The sequence below is a fragment of the Peromyscus leucopus genome, chromosome 4 (assembly GCF_004664715.2).
Source record: "Peromyscus leucopus breed LL Stock chromosome 4, UCI_PerLeu_2.1, whole genome shotgun sequence".
In the NCBI taxonomy this organism is placed as follows: Eukaryota; Metazoa; Chordata; class Mammalia; order Rodentia; family Cricetidae; genus Peromyscus; species Peromyscus leucopus.
This window is the reverse complement of record NC_051066.1, coordinates 30,209,008-30,229,068: the sequence shown is the minus strand read 5'-3', so window position 1 is coordinate 30,229,068 and position 20,061 is coordinate 30,209,008. Positions and strand designations below refer to the sequence as shown.

Here is a 20,061-nt window from a genome sequence, read left to right as displayed (position 1 = left end):
AGGAGAAATAAAAAAAAAAACCTTGCCTTGGCTTTCTGTATGTTCTGGCTAAAACATTATATGGCAGAAGTAGAAAAGCTCATTAAAACAACAATCTAATGTTAGGGGGAGGTGAGAGTTGGATCTGGGTGGATGGAGGAGTTGGAGGTGAATGATGAAATACATTGTATGAAATTATCAAAGAATTAATAATACTATATTAAAATACAACCAAATCTGACACACGGATTTGAGCTTAGAATTCCTCCAACCCAGTCCTCTGGCAGTCTGGGGCTCTGGAGAGCTGGGTGGTCCACTGGCCAGCGTTCTGCACCAGCACACAGTGGTCAGCAGGTGGAGCCAGCTCAGGATTCTCTGTGTAGACTCTGTGGAGCACACCTACCCCCTGTCTTCTGGGTAGGCACAGACTCAAAGCCAACAACATCCCGTGTGAACTTGGCATCTAGGGAGTCTGGAGGACCCAGGTCGCCTTGCCATCTTTTAGATTTGAAAGTGATTAGGTATTGAGATGTCCATGTGTGACTGAAAGCCATTAATGGTTGGGTCATCACAGACCTGGAAGGATGGGTGTGCTATCCTGAGCTCTGGTAGCTCTTGGGTGATTTTGGATGACTTAGTGTGTTGCTCTGGTCTTAGGCTTTTCAGAGACACTGGCTGGGAGACTGACCTCCTTTCCCAGGTCTGGGCCAGTGACTCCTTGCTGAGCTCCCATGAAATGCAGCCAGTGCCTTTTGGCTGACAAAGCAGGGTTGTCACTGGTAAGTGTTTATGTTGCATTTTAGATCTGCAAAGTCCTTTCTCTGAGTTCCTTCTTTCCTCAGTGCCCCAGCTGAAGAAACTAAAACCCACAGAGGCGATGACTGACGGACCCAGGTCAGTTGGCAAGTTAGTGGCCAAGCTGATGCGGAGTGTCTGGGTGACTTCTTACTCCAGCATAGCTTCTCTAGATGATGTTGTTTACCCCTCACTAGTTTCTTTCCAAATTTAACTGAGTTCTTTTTGGAGGGAGCTGTAGATTTCCCTGGTTTAGGTTTGCAATCCATCACTGGTGAGCAGACAGCCATAAGTGAGTGGGGGAAACTCCATCCCAGGTGACCCCATTATAGAGTTTGTCCTAGGCTAGTGTGAGTATGGTGTGGGAGCAGGGGGAGGGAGTTGGACATTCCTGTGTGAGTTGTGGGGAATGATCAATGCTGTTCTGGACTGTTGAAGGTTTAGGTACAGGAAACAGATGAGTTCTAGCAAAAACTTAGTTGCCACTTAAAGACGAGCATTAAACAAATTGAATTAAAAGAATGTTCAATTTTGCACCTAAAAGTCGGGAGGTTTTTGGCTTCCTCTCCAGACTCCACTAGTGACGGAGGGGTGTTATCTTGCCAGTAAGGCAGAGAGAGACATTGGTGAAAATATTGAAAACTTTCCCTGTAGAAATGCCACACATCTTTCCATTTGTATTTTGTCCACTTACCTTCACTGAGATTCAGATTTTCTGTGTGACTTGTGTGACTTCGTGTCCTTGTAACTTAAATCACCTCTGCAAAGTACAGGTGTTGGGTAGAGATTGGTGTCTGCATGCGTGTCTTTAGGAATAGTCAAAAATAAAATCTCTGCTCGGCTCCCTCCTCCCATTGAATCAAGAGGGTGAGTGGCTGCATTCTGAGTGTCTAATAGCCTCCTTTCTAAACATTCACACAGCCTTTTCCATATTGCTAAGCGTTCGCTGTAGAACTAGCGATACGGGCGAAACAGGAAGCATCTCTGTGCTGGATAGGATGCTCAGAGTCACCCTCCACTCTCCCAGGGAACGCTCTTCAGCTGACTGAAGCAGGGAAGCCGAGCCAATCAGAGGCCGCTTTCCTAGCTCTGTCGCCAGTCTGTGGTTGAGGAAGGCTTTTGCTTTTTATGCTCTGTATTGGGGAGGCAGATAAAATGCCAGGTCTGGACTGCCTCTGGGGATAACCTCACCCTGTGTGATGTGAATGAATAGCATCCTGCCTGGTAAATTCACAGGAATTGATAAGGCAGGTGCAGTTCTTCCAAAGAGGCCTTTTCTTTTTTAGCTCTAGCTGTGGTTTCTACAGCAATATTGTTTTTGCCTTAAAAGAGGTGCTGTGGATTATCAGACCTCCATGTATGACAATTTGTACCTGCATGGAGTTGAAGACTCGGAGGCTGTAAGTATTTCATAGATAGCCGGTTCCCCCTCTCCTCCTCTTCCTCCCCCCATTCCCCCCTCCTGTTTCTTAGGCATCGCAGGAAACATGGAGCTGGAAGCTGACAGCATCGGGGGGCTTGCTGGCAGCTGGGTTTTCTCTGTGTAGTTTGCAGCTAACTGAAATTATTTATTGTCAAGCAGGAGGGAAATGAACTTGATAGCGAAGCCACCTACAAGAATAGGCTGTGGGGCTTTCTGTATGACCAGGGCCACGTTTGATTCAGGAGGGGGTAACTGCCCCTTGAAGACTGGTTTAAACTATGCAGAAAGTGCTGCTTTTCCCAGTCGCAGGGTTCGCGGGGAAGACTCATTCATTATATAATAACACTGTTTGTTGAGCTAGAATGAATGGAAGGTCCTCCGCTGTAGCGGTGCTATTACGTGCTTACTGGCCAGACAGGCAGTGCGGTTGCTGCTGCTTCTTTGTTAAGGAAATCAGCTGCGAGGGTCGTGCACACAGTACTCCAGCGCAGAGGCGGGAGGTGGTGTCCCTGTACTATGTCCTGGAAGACCGAAGTGAACTCACATGGGTTTGGTCTTAGAAAACTGGACTCCTGTCCCCTGTCCTGAAGCTCAGCCCCGCTGCAATGTTTTACAATCAGGATGCAATGATTTTCTTCAGTCCCTGCATTTGTAGCGTAGTATGCCGTACAGTGTGCAGAGAGGTTAAAACCGATGGCTGGATTCTTCTTTCCACTATTGCCAGGGGTGGCACCTGTTTTTGCATCACTTATATAGAAACCTTGCAAGGAGGGATGATGAGGGGCGGCCCATGGGACGTGCTGTGGGGAGTCTGAATTTTATATGAGTGCAATGCCATGCATGTTGTTACATTCAAAACTGAAATGTGTTATATAAGGTTCTCTGGCTAAATCACCCAATAAACAGATTATAACAGAAAAAAAAGAGCCCTATGGCATACGTCAGTGTAGACGTATGCATCACAACTGCTGTCCATGACAGACAGCAGCCTTCGGTTCTCATAAGGCTTTCCATTTCCCCTTTCTGTCTGCGTTAGCGGAAACTCTAACTCTAGTTTTTTTCTTCTGAGAACTCTCTCTGCATCTCGCACAACGTGCTTCAAAATGACCAGGCTGTCAATTTATTGCAAGGGACGGTAGTCTGTAACCTGGGGCTGGAAGTCAGGAGGGCCCGCTCTTGCAGGTAGGGTTGAGAAATGGAAGAGACAACTACTGAGTTCAGTTGCCAGCTTCCCAGCTGGGTTCCTCGGGGGCCTTACCATTTCTGACACTCTGTCCTCACACTCACTTATACAACGTGCGATGCCTTCTTGAGTTGTACGTTTTCCTTTTTGACTGTAGTTTTAAACTTGGGCAGTGTTGCTTTGAAGTGGATTGGAGTTTGTTTTCTCTTTTCCAGAAATGCTTTTAGAAACCAGCTGCTATGAGCAGCAGAGTCGCCTAGGAACTAATGTGTGCAGCTCCTTGTTCTCCAGAACTGTCTAGATTTCAGACGCACTGGGTCAGAGGGGAGCCGTATAAGTGCAGAAACATTTGTTTTTCCTTTTGGTCCAGCCTTTCAGGACGGCTGATTTTCCTGCAGGGTGGGAAGAGAAGGGCACAGTGGCTTGACTCGTGGCTGTAGCTGATGGAGGGTAGTACAAGGTACTGTGGTGCTGTCTTTTCGGTGACTCAGTGATGGCCAGCAGGCTGAGCCTCCTGGGGACTGTGTACATCTGCAGACGTGAGGAAGGTGGACAGGCTGAGGAGTGAAGGAAGGCATCTGGCCAGTTCTCAGTTGAGAGTCCGGGAGGCTTTTGGGGTGGGATGAAAAACTGTGGCACATAAATCAGAGGGGAAAAACGGAGATGTGCAGAGGGCTGACCTGACCCTGAATGCTCACTCGAGTTTATTTGTTTTTATAAGGAAGAATAATGTGATGTGTTACCCAAGATGGTGTGAACAGAGGGAGCTTCAAGCCAATGGAGAAGACTAGGCCTAAATAGCTGAGCCGGTGGAGTGCCAGATAAAGCCACACCTGGAGTTGCCACATCCTCAGCAGTCCCTCTCAGTGCCAATGCATTTATGGCTGTAAGTGTGGGGTTTGCCCAGATCAAAGCAGAGCTCGTGGAATAGTTCTGCTGGTAGGTGTGGAAGGCTTCGCTCGGACTACCTACCACCCGAGGGCCGACAGGCACTAAGAGCTCAGAATGGCACTTCCTCTGGGGGGCTGAGGAGCCCCCCGCCACTCTGCGCTACTGTGGATCCTTGAGGGGGTGTGCAGAGATCAGCATATCAGTCATGCTTATAGTTAGTGTGTCCATGCCATGAATCTGTAACAGACCATCTTTCCTAGAGACAGATATTTTACTCTAAGAATACAGCATCAATATACACTGTGAGCGCATCTCAGCCCCATGGTCAAGAGGTTTTTGGCACCATGGTGGGAGGTTTTTCTTAAGAGTCTGGTCCAGAGGTGGAGATTATCCTTCTTTGGCTATAGACACTGTCTCCTACTGTGCATATAAGACGGGACAGAGGAGCATGCTGGAACATAGTTCAGTATGGACACGTCAGATTCTTTAGTCCTGAGGAGCCTGTTTGGGCAAGTCTGTTAACTTCTGCTCTGGGTTCCAGGAAGCTAGTCAAGGGCCAAGATCACTCCCAACTGTAAGAAAATAAAACAACAACAACAACAACAACAAAACCCCCCATTCAGTGGCCCCCAGCAAGGTCTCTACTAAGAGCAGAGATTTGACATAGACTGTCACATGACTTCACATTTTTGGTTTTTCTGAGGATGAAAACCAGGGACTTGTGCATGCTTGGCAAGGACCCTACCACCAAGCTTCCCCCACAGCCCTACATTACGCTGTGGGTCACTTTAACATGGATAATAGAGTATGCATTCAAGACGAGTCTATGCTGACACTAGCCCGTTTACAGTGGGCCGTGTATACAGGCTGTCATTGGCTTCTGTGTCCGGGTTTCCCACACCCTACTTTTACTGCTCCAGTGTACATTAATACAGGTCCTGGTGCTTTGTTATGTAAATAACAACAGTTTTTAAATAGGGATGAATAAGGGGCGTCAGAGAGCAGAGAAGTTACATGAGCCCCACTGCTCTCAGATAGTCTTTTCTTACTGTTGCACGCTGTTTTCGGCCATCAGTGCACATCCACGTAACTAGGTTGTTCTCGACCTGCAGCTATGTGTTATGTCCTAGTCTGTTAAGTCTTGTCCTCACCTGACTAAGTATCAATCATGCGAACACTGGAACCAGCCTGTGCAGACAGTGCTTTGCACCACCGTATGGAATTTTTGAATGATTTTTAAGAAAGCATAGAGTCGCAGAGTATTTTGCAAAGTGGAGCCAGGGTTAGCTATACATGATAGCTGGTCTCTTGGATCCAAGCTCTTCCATTTCCAGCTGCTTAAATTTGAAAGGGAGTAACTTGGTCGTTTTCAGTGAGAAAGATGATCAGGTCTTAATTCAAAGCATTTATTGCAGAGGAAAACACAGTCTTTAAATATTTTCAATCACAGAAAGGAGATGTAAAATAGTTATTGATACCATTAGAGAGATTATAGTTGTAAAAGATGAAGTCAAAGAAAATTGTACAGATTATAATGTATATGTTATATTTGAATGTATATATAAGCATGCATTTAAATCTATATGTACTCTACACTGTTCTATTTTAATTTTTCAAACTACTTGTTTTCAATAAGCTGTATAACTGTTTGTTTGTCTAAATGTCTGTGCACCCACATGTGCGTACTTACTGTGCAGTCTTGTACATCACATTCATCCAGACACGGGTATGCTTCATGCTTTGCTAACTGATGGCTGATACTAAGTGGCATATTTTTACCATAGAAACAAAGACACCCAAGAGAGTTGAGAGCCACACTTCTACTACAGAATGAAGGATTGCTGCTTCCAAAGGTGCTATGCAGTTGTTTTATATATGAAGCTATGTCCTTGTGCTTCTTAGGGAGGGAGAGAAACTTCAAACAGAGGGTTGATGGATTTAAAGGCCTTCAGAAAAATGTTCTAGAAATACTAAGGTTTGGATTTCTCTTGGAAATAACTGGACCAAAGGCCTTTATGCTTTGGTGCATCAGAGTATCCATCTGGGGTGAGACATCTTCACTGTCCATTTCTAGAGTATGAAAACTGGTTTGTAAATGAGTCTAAGGACTGGGTTTCGGCATCACTAGCTACAGAAGTAGCTCAAATGCTTGCAGTTTGTGTGAGATACCTGACGGAGAAATGCACTTGTTTCACTCAGCTGAGCTATTGTGGTAGTAAGCCGGGGTCTGTGAAGTAAATGGTGAACACAGCCTTTTCTTCCATCAAATTCCTATAAGTGATGGCTTTCTAAAGTATATATAGAAATGACTGCCAGATTAAATTGTTATGATGCTAAGAGAGGAATTCCTTACATTTGACCAGAACCTCTAAATTTGCCCCTCCTGCTAGTTTCTTGTTAGTTTTCCACTTTGAGATGACGGATGGAAGTATAAATCTCAACCATCACCCTTGTCCAGGTGCTTCCGTATTCTTTCCTTATAGCTCTTGTCTCTAGAGTATAACGAGTCGTGGTAAGTTAGTTTTGCACTGTATGACTGAAGTACCCGTGAAAACAACTCAGGAGTTTGTTTTGGCTCAAGGTTTTGGAGGGTTCTTGGCCTCTTGTGCTTGGGTAGAACATCATCGTGGCAGCAATGTGTGGCAGAGGAACTCCTCCATCTCATGGTAGATAAGAAGCAGAGAAAAAGGAAGACAGGAAGGGACCAGGATATGGCTTCTGTGACCTACTTCCTCCAAGTAGGTCTGAATTTCTTCTTTTTACTACTTCTTGGTAATGCCAGTATATAGTGAATCCATGATGAGGTGACTCCATTAATTAGATTAGAGTCCTCAGAACCCATCTACTTCCTCAAAGTCCATCACCTGGCAAAGAAGCTCCCGGAGGGGTGTTTCGTGTTTACAGGACAATCGAGTCCAGAGTTTTAGAATATAGTCCCGTGACTCCAATTGTCTGTCCTCAGTAGATGCCACATCACTGCGTGGCACTGTCGCCTGCGTGGTGCTCAGCAGAAAGCCCGCAGCAACTATGCGAAGCCATCCTAACGGGAAGGGAGCACAGCCTTCCTCGGCATTAGTCCACCTTTCCCATCGGATCTCATTACTGATGGTCCTTGTTCATTCTGTCCTCCATCTGTTCTTTTAACACCCTTTCCCCCGGGAAGCCAGGCCTCGGAAGGGACCAGAGGACACAGCTGCACTGCTTATCATTTTCTGTCTGTCCTGCCTCTTCCACTTGTCCTTTCAGCTACACGTCATGACTTCACTCACATATCACTGCAGTGGTATTAAAAGTTAGGCCCAGCGAACTCTACAGATCTGTAGTCTGCTTAAAAAAACAGGCAGACTTAGGTGTTTTTTAATATGTTTGTGTCAACCACAGGGGCTGTGAAAACAGCCATTTTAACCAGTCACCTGAGAATGGCCCATAGTCACACAGGAAAATTTTATGCAACCCAAGGTATATAAGTACATAAAATAGATACACAAGTGAAGAATTTACTGATAATAAATTATAAATTTATTTTCAAACAGTTTTTTGGGCTGGCAAGATGGCTCAGCAGATAAAAATGCTTGGTGCACAAGCCTAAGGATCTAGTTCAATCCTCAGAAACCACATGAAGGTGGATTGAGAGAAATGGTCCCATAAAGTTGTCCAAGCCCCGCCCCCCAACACATGCCCACACATGCACAATCATGCACATAGAATGTTAAAAAAAATTTCAGAATGTCTTCAAACAATTCCTCTGGTGTACATATAATTTCACCATCTATTAAAGACTAAATCAAATTTGCGTACTAATTAGATGAATGCACTTGTTTGAATTTGTTTCAGTTCCTGTCTTTCTGTTAGCTCATCTCATCACCTGTCTTCTGGTTTGTTGAAAAAGTTAAGTCAGACAGACAACACTTGCCACAGTAATGTCTGTCAAAGTGACTGGCCGTGAAATCTCCAGCACCACATTCATCAGGACACTCTTCACAAAGACAACTAATTTTGCATTTTTTCTCCACCTAACAGAATTTCGGCACAGCCAACTTAACCTTTCTCTTCTGCTTAGTCTTCTTGGGAATGCTGTAAGACTTCTTCCTTTCCTCAGCACCACCAGGAAGTCTCAACATAGAATGAAAGGTGGACTTTCATGGAATGTTGTAGTCAGACAAAGTATGGCATTTTTCAGCTGCTTACCAGCAAAGCCTTTGATGAGCAGGAGGAATTCCCTCCTTAACCTGGAGCTTGGATTTTACCTTTTCTATAGCATCTGAAAGTTTAACCTCAAGGGTGATGGTTTTTCCCATAAGGGTCTTTATGAAAATCTGCACCATGATGTTATTTTTATTGAGGACTGTGGATAAGAATGCTGTTTACTTTCATACAAACAGTTAAGCTGGGCATGATAGCACATGCCTTTAATCTCAGCGCTCAGGAGGCAGAGGCTGTGAGTTCAAGGCCAGCTATTTCTACATAGTAAGTTCCAGGACAGCTACATAGGCAGAAGCTTTTTCAAACAAACAATTGAACAAATGAACAAACAAACAAACAAATAAAAAAAGTGAAGGAAGGAAGGAAGCAAGCAAGCAAGCAAGCAAACTAGCAAACTTTTTGGGTTCAGAGCTGGTTCAGCAGTTAAAAGTACTTGCTGCTCTTCCAGAGGACCAGGGTTTGATTTCAGCACTCACATAGTGGCTCACATCTGTCTCTAATTCCATTTCTAGGGGATCTAAAGCCCTCTCATGGCCTTCACAGGACCAGGCACTCCTGTGGTACAGAGATATACATGTAAGCAAAACAGTCATACACATAAAACAAATCTTAGGAGAATAGTAGATATTGCAAGACAGAGAACATTTTGAACAATTTTCAGAGTTGACCAGTATTTTGATTTTATAGTTACCAGTGCTGAGAATCCACTTCACATAAACATATAGTACAAGATGGCAGAAGTGTATTTACGACCATTTCAGAAATTATTGGAAATTCTGCCCTCCTCCCAAGCCAAAATTTATGTGAATTTAAAAAAAAATGAAACTCATTAGCAGCTTCACATAGCAATAAAAAAATTCTAGCACTATGCTACTAATTGAAAACCTCCATGCTGAGGGACAATGTTAGAAAAGCACTGAAAGTCTGGTTTCTGCAACTAGACGACTCTTCTCTTCTCAGAGGAGAGGACTTTGCATGTCCTGCCCAAACACTGCAGGTTTCTAATATGCAGTCGTCTGGAATCTGTGCTGAGGTGTTTCAGGTGGGTGCTTTGGCATTGGCTGGCATGATGGGGTATGAAATACTGCCTGCAAGGCTGCAGTCAAGCTGCACAGCAAAAAGGGGAGTGTGCTGCCAGAGACGGCATCTACTCGTTACATGTTAGATCCTGAAGCCTTTGGTCATGGGTGGTCAGAGACTTTGGTCAGACTTTGGGTGATGGCTCATTTAGTTACACAGCCCCACGCTGCAACCCGCAGTTGCCAAAGCTGGGTAGTGGAGGCTTGTGCCTTATGTATTAATGACAGGGCACTAGAGGCCACAGCTGAATAGGCAGACCCGAGAGAGTTTATAGTCCATATAAAATAACGGCAGAGATAGGGAGTTGTACATGTTTATAGCCCGGGCTTTGAACCTTTGAAGACTGTGGAGAGCATGAGGCTCAGGGAAAACTGCAGCTGTTTGGACAGCACATCTTGGTTTACAGGAAGGAGGTAATCCAGATGGCTCTCAAGGCTGTTTGTGAGCACGAAGAAGACCAGAACTTGCTCGGCCTCCACATTTATCTGGTCTTTAAAACAGTTTTAAAGCAGTGTGCAGTTTTAGTCGTTGACTTAGCTACTTTGCCACTGTTAGTATTTCACATGTCCTGTTTTTAATCCGTTGGAGAGATATTAAAAAGGTTTACACTTAAAGCGGGATGTTTTGAACAGGTATAGTAGGTTATGCATGTAATCAGAAGGCTTGTGAGTTCAAGGCAAGCCTGGGCCATAAAGAGAGAGTAAGTGAAATAAATGAGAACATTTGGATTTTCCTTTAGCCTTGGCATTCATGAGAACGGAAATGAAGGCTCTCCCCCCATGTGAATACTGGCAGTGCCCAGTGGAGAGCCTGGTGGTGTGGACTGCAGATGCTCTGGTTTCACCTTTTAACAGTTCCTATGACATCCTAAGTCCACCTTTCTCTTCAGCGTGAGCATCATCTGGGAGAACTATTCTGATTCCCAGGGCTGCTGCTTTCATCAGCTTTGTTGAAATTTTAGTGAATGACGTGACCGTAGCTGAAAGCGTTTCTCAGTACTTTTAATTCTTTGTAAAACTAAAAAGTCTTACTTTTATACTGAATGTAGGTGTCATCTATGAAAATGTAAAGTTTGCTTTTTAATTTTTTACTCTATAACAATGTTACTCTGTAATAATATTGTCATTGAAAGGGGAGCCTCACTTCCAGAGCTCCTGGGATGGACTCTAGCTCCCCACTTCTTAGCTCTGTCCCTAAGTATGTTTCTTTCTTTTTTATTTCTTATTTTTTAATATACTGTATTTTAATCATATTCTTTCCCTTCCCCCAACTCCTCCCAGATTCTCCATGCCTCTCTACGTACCCAACTTCATGTTCTTTCTCTCTCTCAAAAAATAAAAACCCAAACAAACAAAACTATATTGAAGCAAAAAATACCAAAACAAAACAAAAAGCTCATACACAAAAAAATGGAGTCTGTCTGGTGATGGTCAAGTGCTTCTGGGGCCTGCCCTGGAGGGCAGTTAATACACACACACACACACACACACACACACACACACACACACACACACACACACACAGTGATACTGCACTGAAGAAAATGTTTTTTTTTTTTCCCTTTTCCAGCAAATACCAATTGAAGATTGCCGTTTGGTTTGGAGTGGGACTTTGTGTCCACTTTCCCTTTTCCATGCTGGGATTTTTGTCTGGTTTGAACTTGTGTAGGTCTTGTGCATATTACCACATGCTTCGTGAGCTCATATGTGTCTCTGTCCTGTTGTGTCTGGAAGATGCTACTTCTTTGGAGACATCCACCACCTCTGGCTCTTATAGTCTTTCTGCCCCCTCTTCCAAATAGGCCGCTGGGTATTGAGGGGAGGGGTTTGATTAAGACATCTGGCTATGTTTCTTAGCTTTCTGTGTCTTGACTTCCTTGTCTCTGTAGCTTCAACAATAATGACACAATAATGAAATGATTTCTTGGTGGTTCCCAAAAATGAGTTACTTAAGATGTATAAAGCCCTTAAGTATATAAATATTAATTATTGATATATATCATATGTATCATATATATCCCCCAAAGAGAAGCATATCATACACACACACACACACACACACACACACACACACACACACACACATACACACACACTCTATGCTTTTGCTTTTGGGAATGAAGTATGCCTCTTACCACACAAGTTCCTACCAAGAACTTAGGTTTATTTCTAGAACTCTTGCATAGTTTTTTATAGTGATTCCCCCAAATCTTCTAGACTGTATTCTCGTGACTCCATGTCTGTGTGCATGTCCTCACCACATGTCACATTCTGTGCAAGGTGTTCTGTAGAAAAGTCAGCAGTAGTGCAGACCTGTATGCAGAGCAATAGTAGAAACTGACAGCGAGAAGACTCACTGCTCTCCTGAGATCTTACAATTGGTTCACATCTTGTTTTGGAAAAGGAGGCGATAGAGAATCATTGAAAGAGCATCTGGATTTGGAGGTCTTGGCTTCTTATTAGTTGTGACTTGGGACAGGCATCTTATCTCCTGATTCCTCAATTTTCCTCATATAAAATGAAGAAATTTGATTAAATAGTTTCTAAGATTTTTTTTTCTGCTTCTAAAACCATGTTCTGTTTGTGGATAAGCATTTCTTCCTTTGGGATCCAAAGCCACTGTGTGCCATTTGCTTTCTGAAATGATCAATTACCATGGCATTATGTAATACACTGAATAAGGTGTCAGTGTGTGGGCTTTAAATCTGCATGTTTGGCTTTTTCAGAATCTTTAAAAGAAGTAAACGTGTTTGGTGCATGTTTTGTGGAAGACTACATTTGTGAAGGCAAATGTTTTACTGAAGATTTCAACTCTAGAGGCCAACAAAGGGGCCTTGTCTATTGCTCCTTTGCTTCCCTTCCCGGGTCACACTTCCATCCCTCAGCAGTCTGCTCTGGGAACACTTGAGGGTCAGTCCTTGGAACAACAAAGAACAAAAGCCTTCCGAGGTGTGAGTTCCTCCTAGCCTTTCAGACAATCTAGGAAAGAGAATTGCACTCTGAGTCATCTTTCCTTTCAGTGAAGGTGCCTAAGCTGTACATTAAGAGTATAGGCACACATGATGTTTGGAATGACTGTTTTGTAATTGACATGATCTCATCCATAATATATAGTATGTATAAGTATGTAGTATATTAATTAATATATAGGTATATAATATTAGTATATATATATATGTAGTATAAGTATATATAGGCATTAGCTATTATATATTGTAGGTGTGCACTACTAGGTCTATCTAAGAATATTTTAAAAAATATTCTATTCCTTTGTAAAATTTTTTTCTGTTCATCACTATTACTATTGTTTGAGATGTTCTAAAGCCAATAATTAACCCCAGAAGTGCAGTAAGTTCTAGGAGACATTGATTCCTTTTAAGAACCAGTCACTCCCTTTAAAAGTAACTGTACCCAGTGTACTTAGTGTTTTTATGATAAGCTTAAAGGCATAGAAATGAAAGTGGAAATCTTTTCTTGAGCTTAGTCTCTGAAATATTCCCTTAAATCCTGTTTGAATAAAATGAGAGAGCAAATATTTATCATCTGTGATGATAAGGAATTATGGTATTATGCTAAAATAGTTAATATTGGTTCCCTAGTCTATTTCCTAGGAATTATTATTATAGCTTGATGCCATCAGTTTCAAATGATGCCTCAGATATTAATGTCCTGGTACTTACTTGATTCAATGGCTCTATTGATCCAGGTGATGGAATTAATAACTTATTTTTCACATTCTCAAATCATCTCCCATTTGATAATGTGATTGCGACTACATTACTGGAATTAGGCAACAATTGATAAGGTCAGGAAATACAGGACATTGGAATGATCATGATGTACAGGGCCCTTGTGAAGTGCTGGGAGATTGCAGAGTCACATATGGAATAAAACTGCACAGGCCGGAGAGGCTTTGCATGTGTTGGGTTTTAAAAAGAAAATACCTCTGATGGTCAAGTTTTATCGTTAGTGAACTGAAAACCAAAAGCGTGGTTATATAAACCGTAATGCATGTATTTCATAAGAAGATGTATTTATTTATTTACATGTACGTCTATGTGCCTCCATGAGTTTATGTGAACCACTTGCATGCAGGTGTCTGAGGAGGCCAGAGGGTGACAGATGCCTTGGAATGGAAGTTCCAAGCGGTTGTAAGCCATCTGATGTGGATGCTGTGAACTGAGCCTCTACTAGAGTAGTGACGGGTTTAACTACAGATCTCTCTAGGCCCATTATACACATTCTTAGAGCACCAGTGGTGAATGTCCCCTCAGACCTTAACACTTATGAGTACACTGTATTTTAATGACTCTTACACACTTGTTCATGTTTCACATATTTAAGAGGTATATCTTAAAGCTAATGATACTTCATAGTTTTATTGGCAGTGTTTTTAACTTCAGTTGTACATAATCTAATACTGTCTTAAAAGAGTTTACATCTTTAATTCAGCAAAATGAGATATTTTGGAAAAAATTAAGTAATGTGAAACTAAGTAGTGGGAATAATCCACCTCTCTGAGAACTTCCTGACTTGCTCCCTCCCTGCTGGCTGTGGCCATTAATTCTTTGGGCATCCTTCAGTCCTTTTCCCAATACATTGACAAACCTGGGAATTTAGAAAAATAGTCATAAATATATACACATTTCTCACACTTGTAATTAAAAAACACTAATAGTATCAAAACAAATATTATCCTGCTATGACATCTAAAAATGCACTACATATATGTTGCATGCCAATTGGCTTCTTTTTCGTAACCCAGGTAACATACAGTCTGTACTGTATGGCTGTGTCACACAAAAAAGTCACCCACTATAGCATAAAACACCATGTATAAAATAAAGAGTTTATTCTGGCTTATGGTTCCGGGGAGAGTCCATAACAGGGCAGGGGGAGGGGGAGCTGGCAGCCAGTGGCCAGATCAGGAAGGTAAGAGATCACATTTCTATCCATGCACAGGAAGCAGAGAGAGCAGACTGGAAATGGGATGAGAGGCTGCTCCCCCACCACTGACTCTGTGGTGTACTTCTGCAAGACTCTACCTCTTAAAGTTTCCTAACCTCCCCAAACATTGCTACTAACCAGGGACCAGGTATTCAGATATGTGGTCCTATTGGGAGGGGGGGGGTGCATTTCTTTTTTCTTTTTTTTAATGGCTAATTTCTTTTTTAAAAATATTTTTATTTTATAATTAATTTAATTTTACATATCAGCCACAGATTCCCCTGTCCTCCCTCTTCCCACTTCCCAGCCTCCCCCCCCAGTCTACCCCCCATTTCACCTCCTCCAAGGCAAGGTCTCCCCTGGGGAGTCAGCCCAGCCTGGTAGATTCAGTTGAGGTAGGTCCAGTCCCCTCCTCCCTACACCAAGGCTGAGCAAAGTTTCTCAGCATAGGTCTTAGGTTCCAAAAAGCCAGCTCATGCACCAAGGACAGGTCCTGGCTCCACTGCCTGGGGGCCTCCTAAACAGTTCAAGCTCATCAACTGTCTCACTTATCCAGAGAGCCTGGTCCAGTTCCATGGGGGCTCCTCAGCTACTGGTTCACAGTTCATGTGTTTCCACTAGTTTGGCTATTTGTCCCTGTGCTTTTTCCAGTCATGGTCTCGATATCTCTTGCTCATATAATCCCTCCTCTCTCTCACTGATAGGACTCCTGGAGCTCCACCTGGGGCTGGGCCGTGGATCTCAGTATCTGCTTCCATCAGTAACTGGATGAGAGTTTTATAATTACAGCCAGGGTGTTCGGCCATCTGATCACCAGAGTAGGTCAGCTTAGGCACTCTCTCGACCACTGCCAGTAGTCTATAGTGGAGGTATCTTTGTGGATTTCTGGGGACCTCTCTAGCACATTTCTTCTTCCTATTCCCATGGTGTCTTCATTTATCATGGTATCTCTTTCCTCGTTCTCCCATTCTGTTCCTGATCCAGCTGGGACCTCCCGCTCCCCTAAGCTCTCTTTTCCCTGACCCTTGCCCTCCATTACTCCCCCTCACCCCCAGTTTGCTCATGTAGATCTCATCCATTTCTCTGTCATTGGGCGATCCCTGTGTCTTTCTTAGGGTCCTCTTTACTAGGTAGCCTCCCTGAAGTTGTGAGTTGCAGTTGTGAGTTATAAGGTTATTCTTTGTTTTACATCTAGTATCCACTTATGAGTGAGTACATACCATGTTTGTCTTTCTGAGTCTGGGTTACCTCACTCAGGATAATACTTTCTAGTTCCATCTATTTGGCTGCAAACCTCATGATGTCATTGTTTTTCTCTGCTGAGTAGTACTCCATTGTATATATGTACCACATTTTATTTATCCATTCTTCAGTTGAGGGGCATCTAGGTTGTTTCCAGGTTCTGGCTATTACAAATAATGCTACTATAAACATAGTTGAGCATGTGTCCTTGTGGTATGATTGAGCATTCCTTGGGTATATGCCCAAGAGTGGTATAGCTGGATCTTGAGGGAGGTTGATTGCCAATTTTCTAAGAAAGTGTCATATTGATTTCCAAAGTGGCTGTACAAGTTTGCATTCCCACCAACAGTGGAGGAGTGTTCCCCTTGCTCCACATCCTCTCCAACATAAGCTGTCTTCGGTATTTTTGATCTTAGCCATTCTGCTGAAGAGATGGCTCAAAGGTTAAGAGTAGTGGCTGCTCTTTCAGAGGTCCTGAGTTCAATTCCCAGCAACCACATGGTGGCTCACAACCACCTGTAGTTAAATCTGGTGCCCTCTTCTGGCCTGCCTGCCTACATGCAGGTAGAAAGAACACTTGCATACATAATAAATGGCTAAGATAATTTTTTTTTAATTAAGAAATCTTGTATTCATTTCACATACTAACCACAGATCCCCCTCTATACCCTCCTCCCACCCCACTTTCTTAACCCACCCCTCCATTCCCTCCTCCAACAAGGTAAGGTCTCCCATGGGAAGTCAGCAGATCCCGGTACATTCAGTTGAGGCAGGTCCAAGCCCTTCCCCCTCCATCAAGGCTGCACAAGGTGTCGCACCATAGGTAATGGGCTCCAAAAAGCCACCTTATGCACCAGGGATGGGTTCTGTTCCTACCGCCAGGGGGCCCTCCAAACAGATCAGGCTATGCAACTGTCTTGCTATGCAAGGGGCCTAGTCCAGTCCCATGTAGGCTCCACAGCTGTTGGTCTAGAGTTCATGAGTTGGGGGGGTGGTTCTCATCCAAATTGGTACAACCACTGATAAAGATTTAGAAGAATTTTTGTTTAGTCACCCTGCAGATATAGGTTACCTTTAACATCCTTTCCTGTGGATATTTGTATATGCAGGGAACATTTCTCCAAAATGCTTCTGTAGATAGAATTGCTAGGCAAAATGTTTAGCACAATTTAATGTTTGTTTATATTTGTGAGTATTATAAATTGTTTTTATATTAAAATAAATTCCTTACTAGTTGAGAAAAATACTGAATCAACTCAAAGCATCCAGTCTGAAATATAAAACTGTAAGATATTTCTTGATTACAAGAAGCACTTTTTCCTGGGTGATGCTTCTGCTAGCGTAGGAAGAATTGCTCCACTCTGTTGTAATAATTTGTTGCTAGTTTTCCAACAAAAATTGCCCCCACCCTCAGCTTCATCTTTGTAGCTGAAAACTCTGAGACCCAGAGAGGTTAGACACCTTTCTCAGAATGGCACAATTCGTGTTACACCTGGACCTAGAACCTTCCTTACATATCCTTCTAGGGCAACATTCTTTTGTGTGATGCCAAATTCCGAGGGCCCATAGTATTTAAAAAAAACCTAGACAACTCCCCATAGGTGCTGCATCATATATTTATATGGTGTGTGGCATAGGTTTACACTGAATACACTGCTCTCAGATCCAATAGTTAGACCTTTATTTGCTTAGAGATCAAATTTGCTACCCAATTTCTTTCAAGGTTTTGTTTGATGTTGCTCTGTAATGAAGTTTGAAGTCCTGAGTGGCTGATGGATTAAAATGATAATATATCCATAAAACATAAGTGAATATAAAATCTCAATGCTAGAGAACATTGGAAAGAGGTTTGGGGGTTTAGGGAAGTACTCAAGTTCTTATAATTTGTATGCAGGTCCTGGTGAGAGCTGCAAGTTAATGCTACATTTGGCCTTAGCTGAGAGGATTCAAGTTCCATTTTGTTCTCTGTCTTTATCATTTACAATTCATGTCCATGAGCTTTCAATTCAATAAAGCACTTGCATGATTCAGTAGCAATATTTTCAAAAGGCAAATGGACATTGATATTTGTCAAAGGCACAGAGAATTACAAGTTCTGTGACAAGAGTTGATTCCACCAGAAGGAGAAATTATAGGATGCTCAAATTAGAATAACCTGAAAGGGTTTAATGAAATGTAAAGATGTTGGTAGGATATAAGGAAACCACACAGTTGTTTCTACTCCTAAACTTAAGAGCATGTAGAAGATTCTGGAAGGTCTGAGTTCTGCCCAGGAAGCTACCCAAGGAAGTACATGGCTTTCTTTGTTGAAGGTGCCGCCACCCTGGGGGTACCTGCCTGGGTGCATTCCTCAGAAAGAAAGTCAGAGATGGGCATTCTACGATCATTCTCTTCAACTCTGGTTTCTGGGGGCGAAAACTCTGGATCCAGATTGCAGAGTTTGTAGGTCAGCCATACTGCGCAAGAGCAGACTGGAGGAGGGTGGAGGTGCCGTGGAAAAGCAAGATGAGGTTGCTTTGTTTGTCTTACTGTATTGTCTGAGTATATATTCAAATGAGTCGATGAGAGCATGCAGCTTGAAGGTATTCCCAAAACATGCCTCTGAAGATGCTACCAGAACTATGAAAGACTTGCTGCTGGTAATTTTCCATTAAGACATGCTTTGGTTTTCACATATAGACATGGTTTTCCGCAGATAGTTTATCTGAGTCTTAATTCCTATGCTTATGTTTTAATGAAGACTTGGGATACTTGGAGGTAAAAAGTCTAGCAATAGGGAAAAATCAAAGACTTAGGTTTGTGACGGAACTTGAGAAGGGACACTTAGAGAATGTTATAGTTTGGATCTGTTGGAGACTTAGTCCCTTAACTCAGGTGTTAATGTATGGCATCTCAAGGTAGAGCCTCCGGGAAGTGATTAGTGTTAGAGGAGATCAGGTCTTGAGGATATGGCTGCAAGGATGGCATCAGAGGCTAAGAAGTGGACAGAAGACCTGAGCTAGCACTATTAGCTCACCAAGTGATGTGTTTTGTGATATGAGGTAGCAACAGCTCAGTAGATGTGGCTGTGGCTTCACATCCTCAGACTTCTCAGCTTCAGACCTACCTCGATCACAATTCTTCTTTATGAATTATCCTGTCTATGGTTTTCTGTTACCCAGCAGAAAACAGACTAACATGCTTATAATACACAGAGGTCTCCATAGATAATGAAAGGATACAGAAAAGCACACATGAACTGACTTATGCTCCTTTGGCATGGCCAGACTAGAATAAGTCTTAGGATCCCTCTAAAAGTCATTGTTCGATGGTTCCCACCATGTAAGACACTAGGAGGCTCAGTATGAGCAGGGTTAGAATGTGAGAGTTTACAGATCTGACAGCGGCCTTCTTTAGAAAAGATGTGATTATTGGGTGGGATGGAAATATGAAGGGCGATGTTTCCTTTATAGTGTTGAAAGCAGAACTCATGTGGAAAGCATCAGAAGATCATGGAAAATACTTGCTCAGAGGCCAGGCCTTGCCATTTTAGCAAAGCCAGACGGACTCTATATGTGTCTATTACAAAATCTATTTTGGTTGGTTGTTGCTTGCATAGCATGCTAAACCATGAAATTCCATCAAGCTGTACACATATGACTAAAACCTATTTCTGAACCTGTATTATTCTCTAACTGGAAGTTTCAGAATTCCATCTCTTTTGAGTAGACAAGTTAAACAAGCGGGGTTCAGGAAGATAGGATTAGGAGGAGGATAGTTATAATAAGGACCTTGTTCTCCATTGTCAGAGCTTTTGAAACGTGTAAGGGAGTAGAATCCTACATTGATTAGTTGCTGGAGCCCAGAGTGCAAAAAAGCACTGTCCCTGGACTGGTGGGTTAGTTGGCTTAGGATGGACATATGACCCATCTGTGCCTGAAGCAGAAGGTGTTGTCCTTGGTGATGCTCATCAGGGCTGTCCCCTAGGGGACAGATTGCTGTAGTGGTGGATATGTGCCCACATCAACAGATAGCTCATCTCTTTGCATAGACGCAATTCTTAGGTCTGAAAATTTCCCAGTGCTTTTAACAGTTTCTTCAGGGTCAGAACCATGTGGTTCTCAGTGGTGAGAACTGGTCCTTGTACTGAGAGATCTCTGCCAGTGTCCATGGCTAAGAGTTAGTTCTGGAGATGTGGTGTTGCATGAATCTTAAAGAGTCTTATTAATAAAATCAAACCTGAGGCCAGTTATTGGGGTGAACTCTGGAAGATCAGAGAAACAGAACAAGCCATGGCTACCTCACCTCGCTGGATCCTCAGCTGGTCTTGTTTCCTCAGA

The 20,061-nt window shown here is 42.9% G+C and overlaps 1 protein-coding gene and 1 pseudogene across 4 annotated transcripts in view; one reads left to right on the top strand and one right to left on the bottom strand.

Moving 5' to 3' along the window:
* Nucleotides 1-20,061, top strand: part of Cacnb4 (calcium voltage-gated channel auxiliary subunit beta 4) — a 265,165-nt gene that overhangs the window by 122,836 nt on the left and 122,268 nt on the right. Inside the window, exons 1-2 of one of the 4 annotated variants that reach the window (XM_028877392.2) lie at nt 586-2,174; nt 4,102-4,266. The exons of 2 other annotated variants lie outside the window; for them this stretch is intronic. In XM_028877392.2, the coding sequence (XP_028733225.1) occupies nt 4,261-4,266 (6 nt within the window). In that variant the 5' untranslated portion in view covers nt 586-2,174; nt 4,102-4,260. Of the gene's footprint in view, nt 1-583; nt 2,175-4,101; nt 4,267-20,061 lie in introns of those variants that run through there. One more of the 4 variants, XM_028877314.2, reaches the window with a different exon arrangement.
* Nucleotides 8,133-8,596, bottom strand: LOC114701842 (annotated as a pseudogene).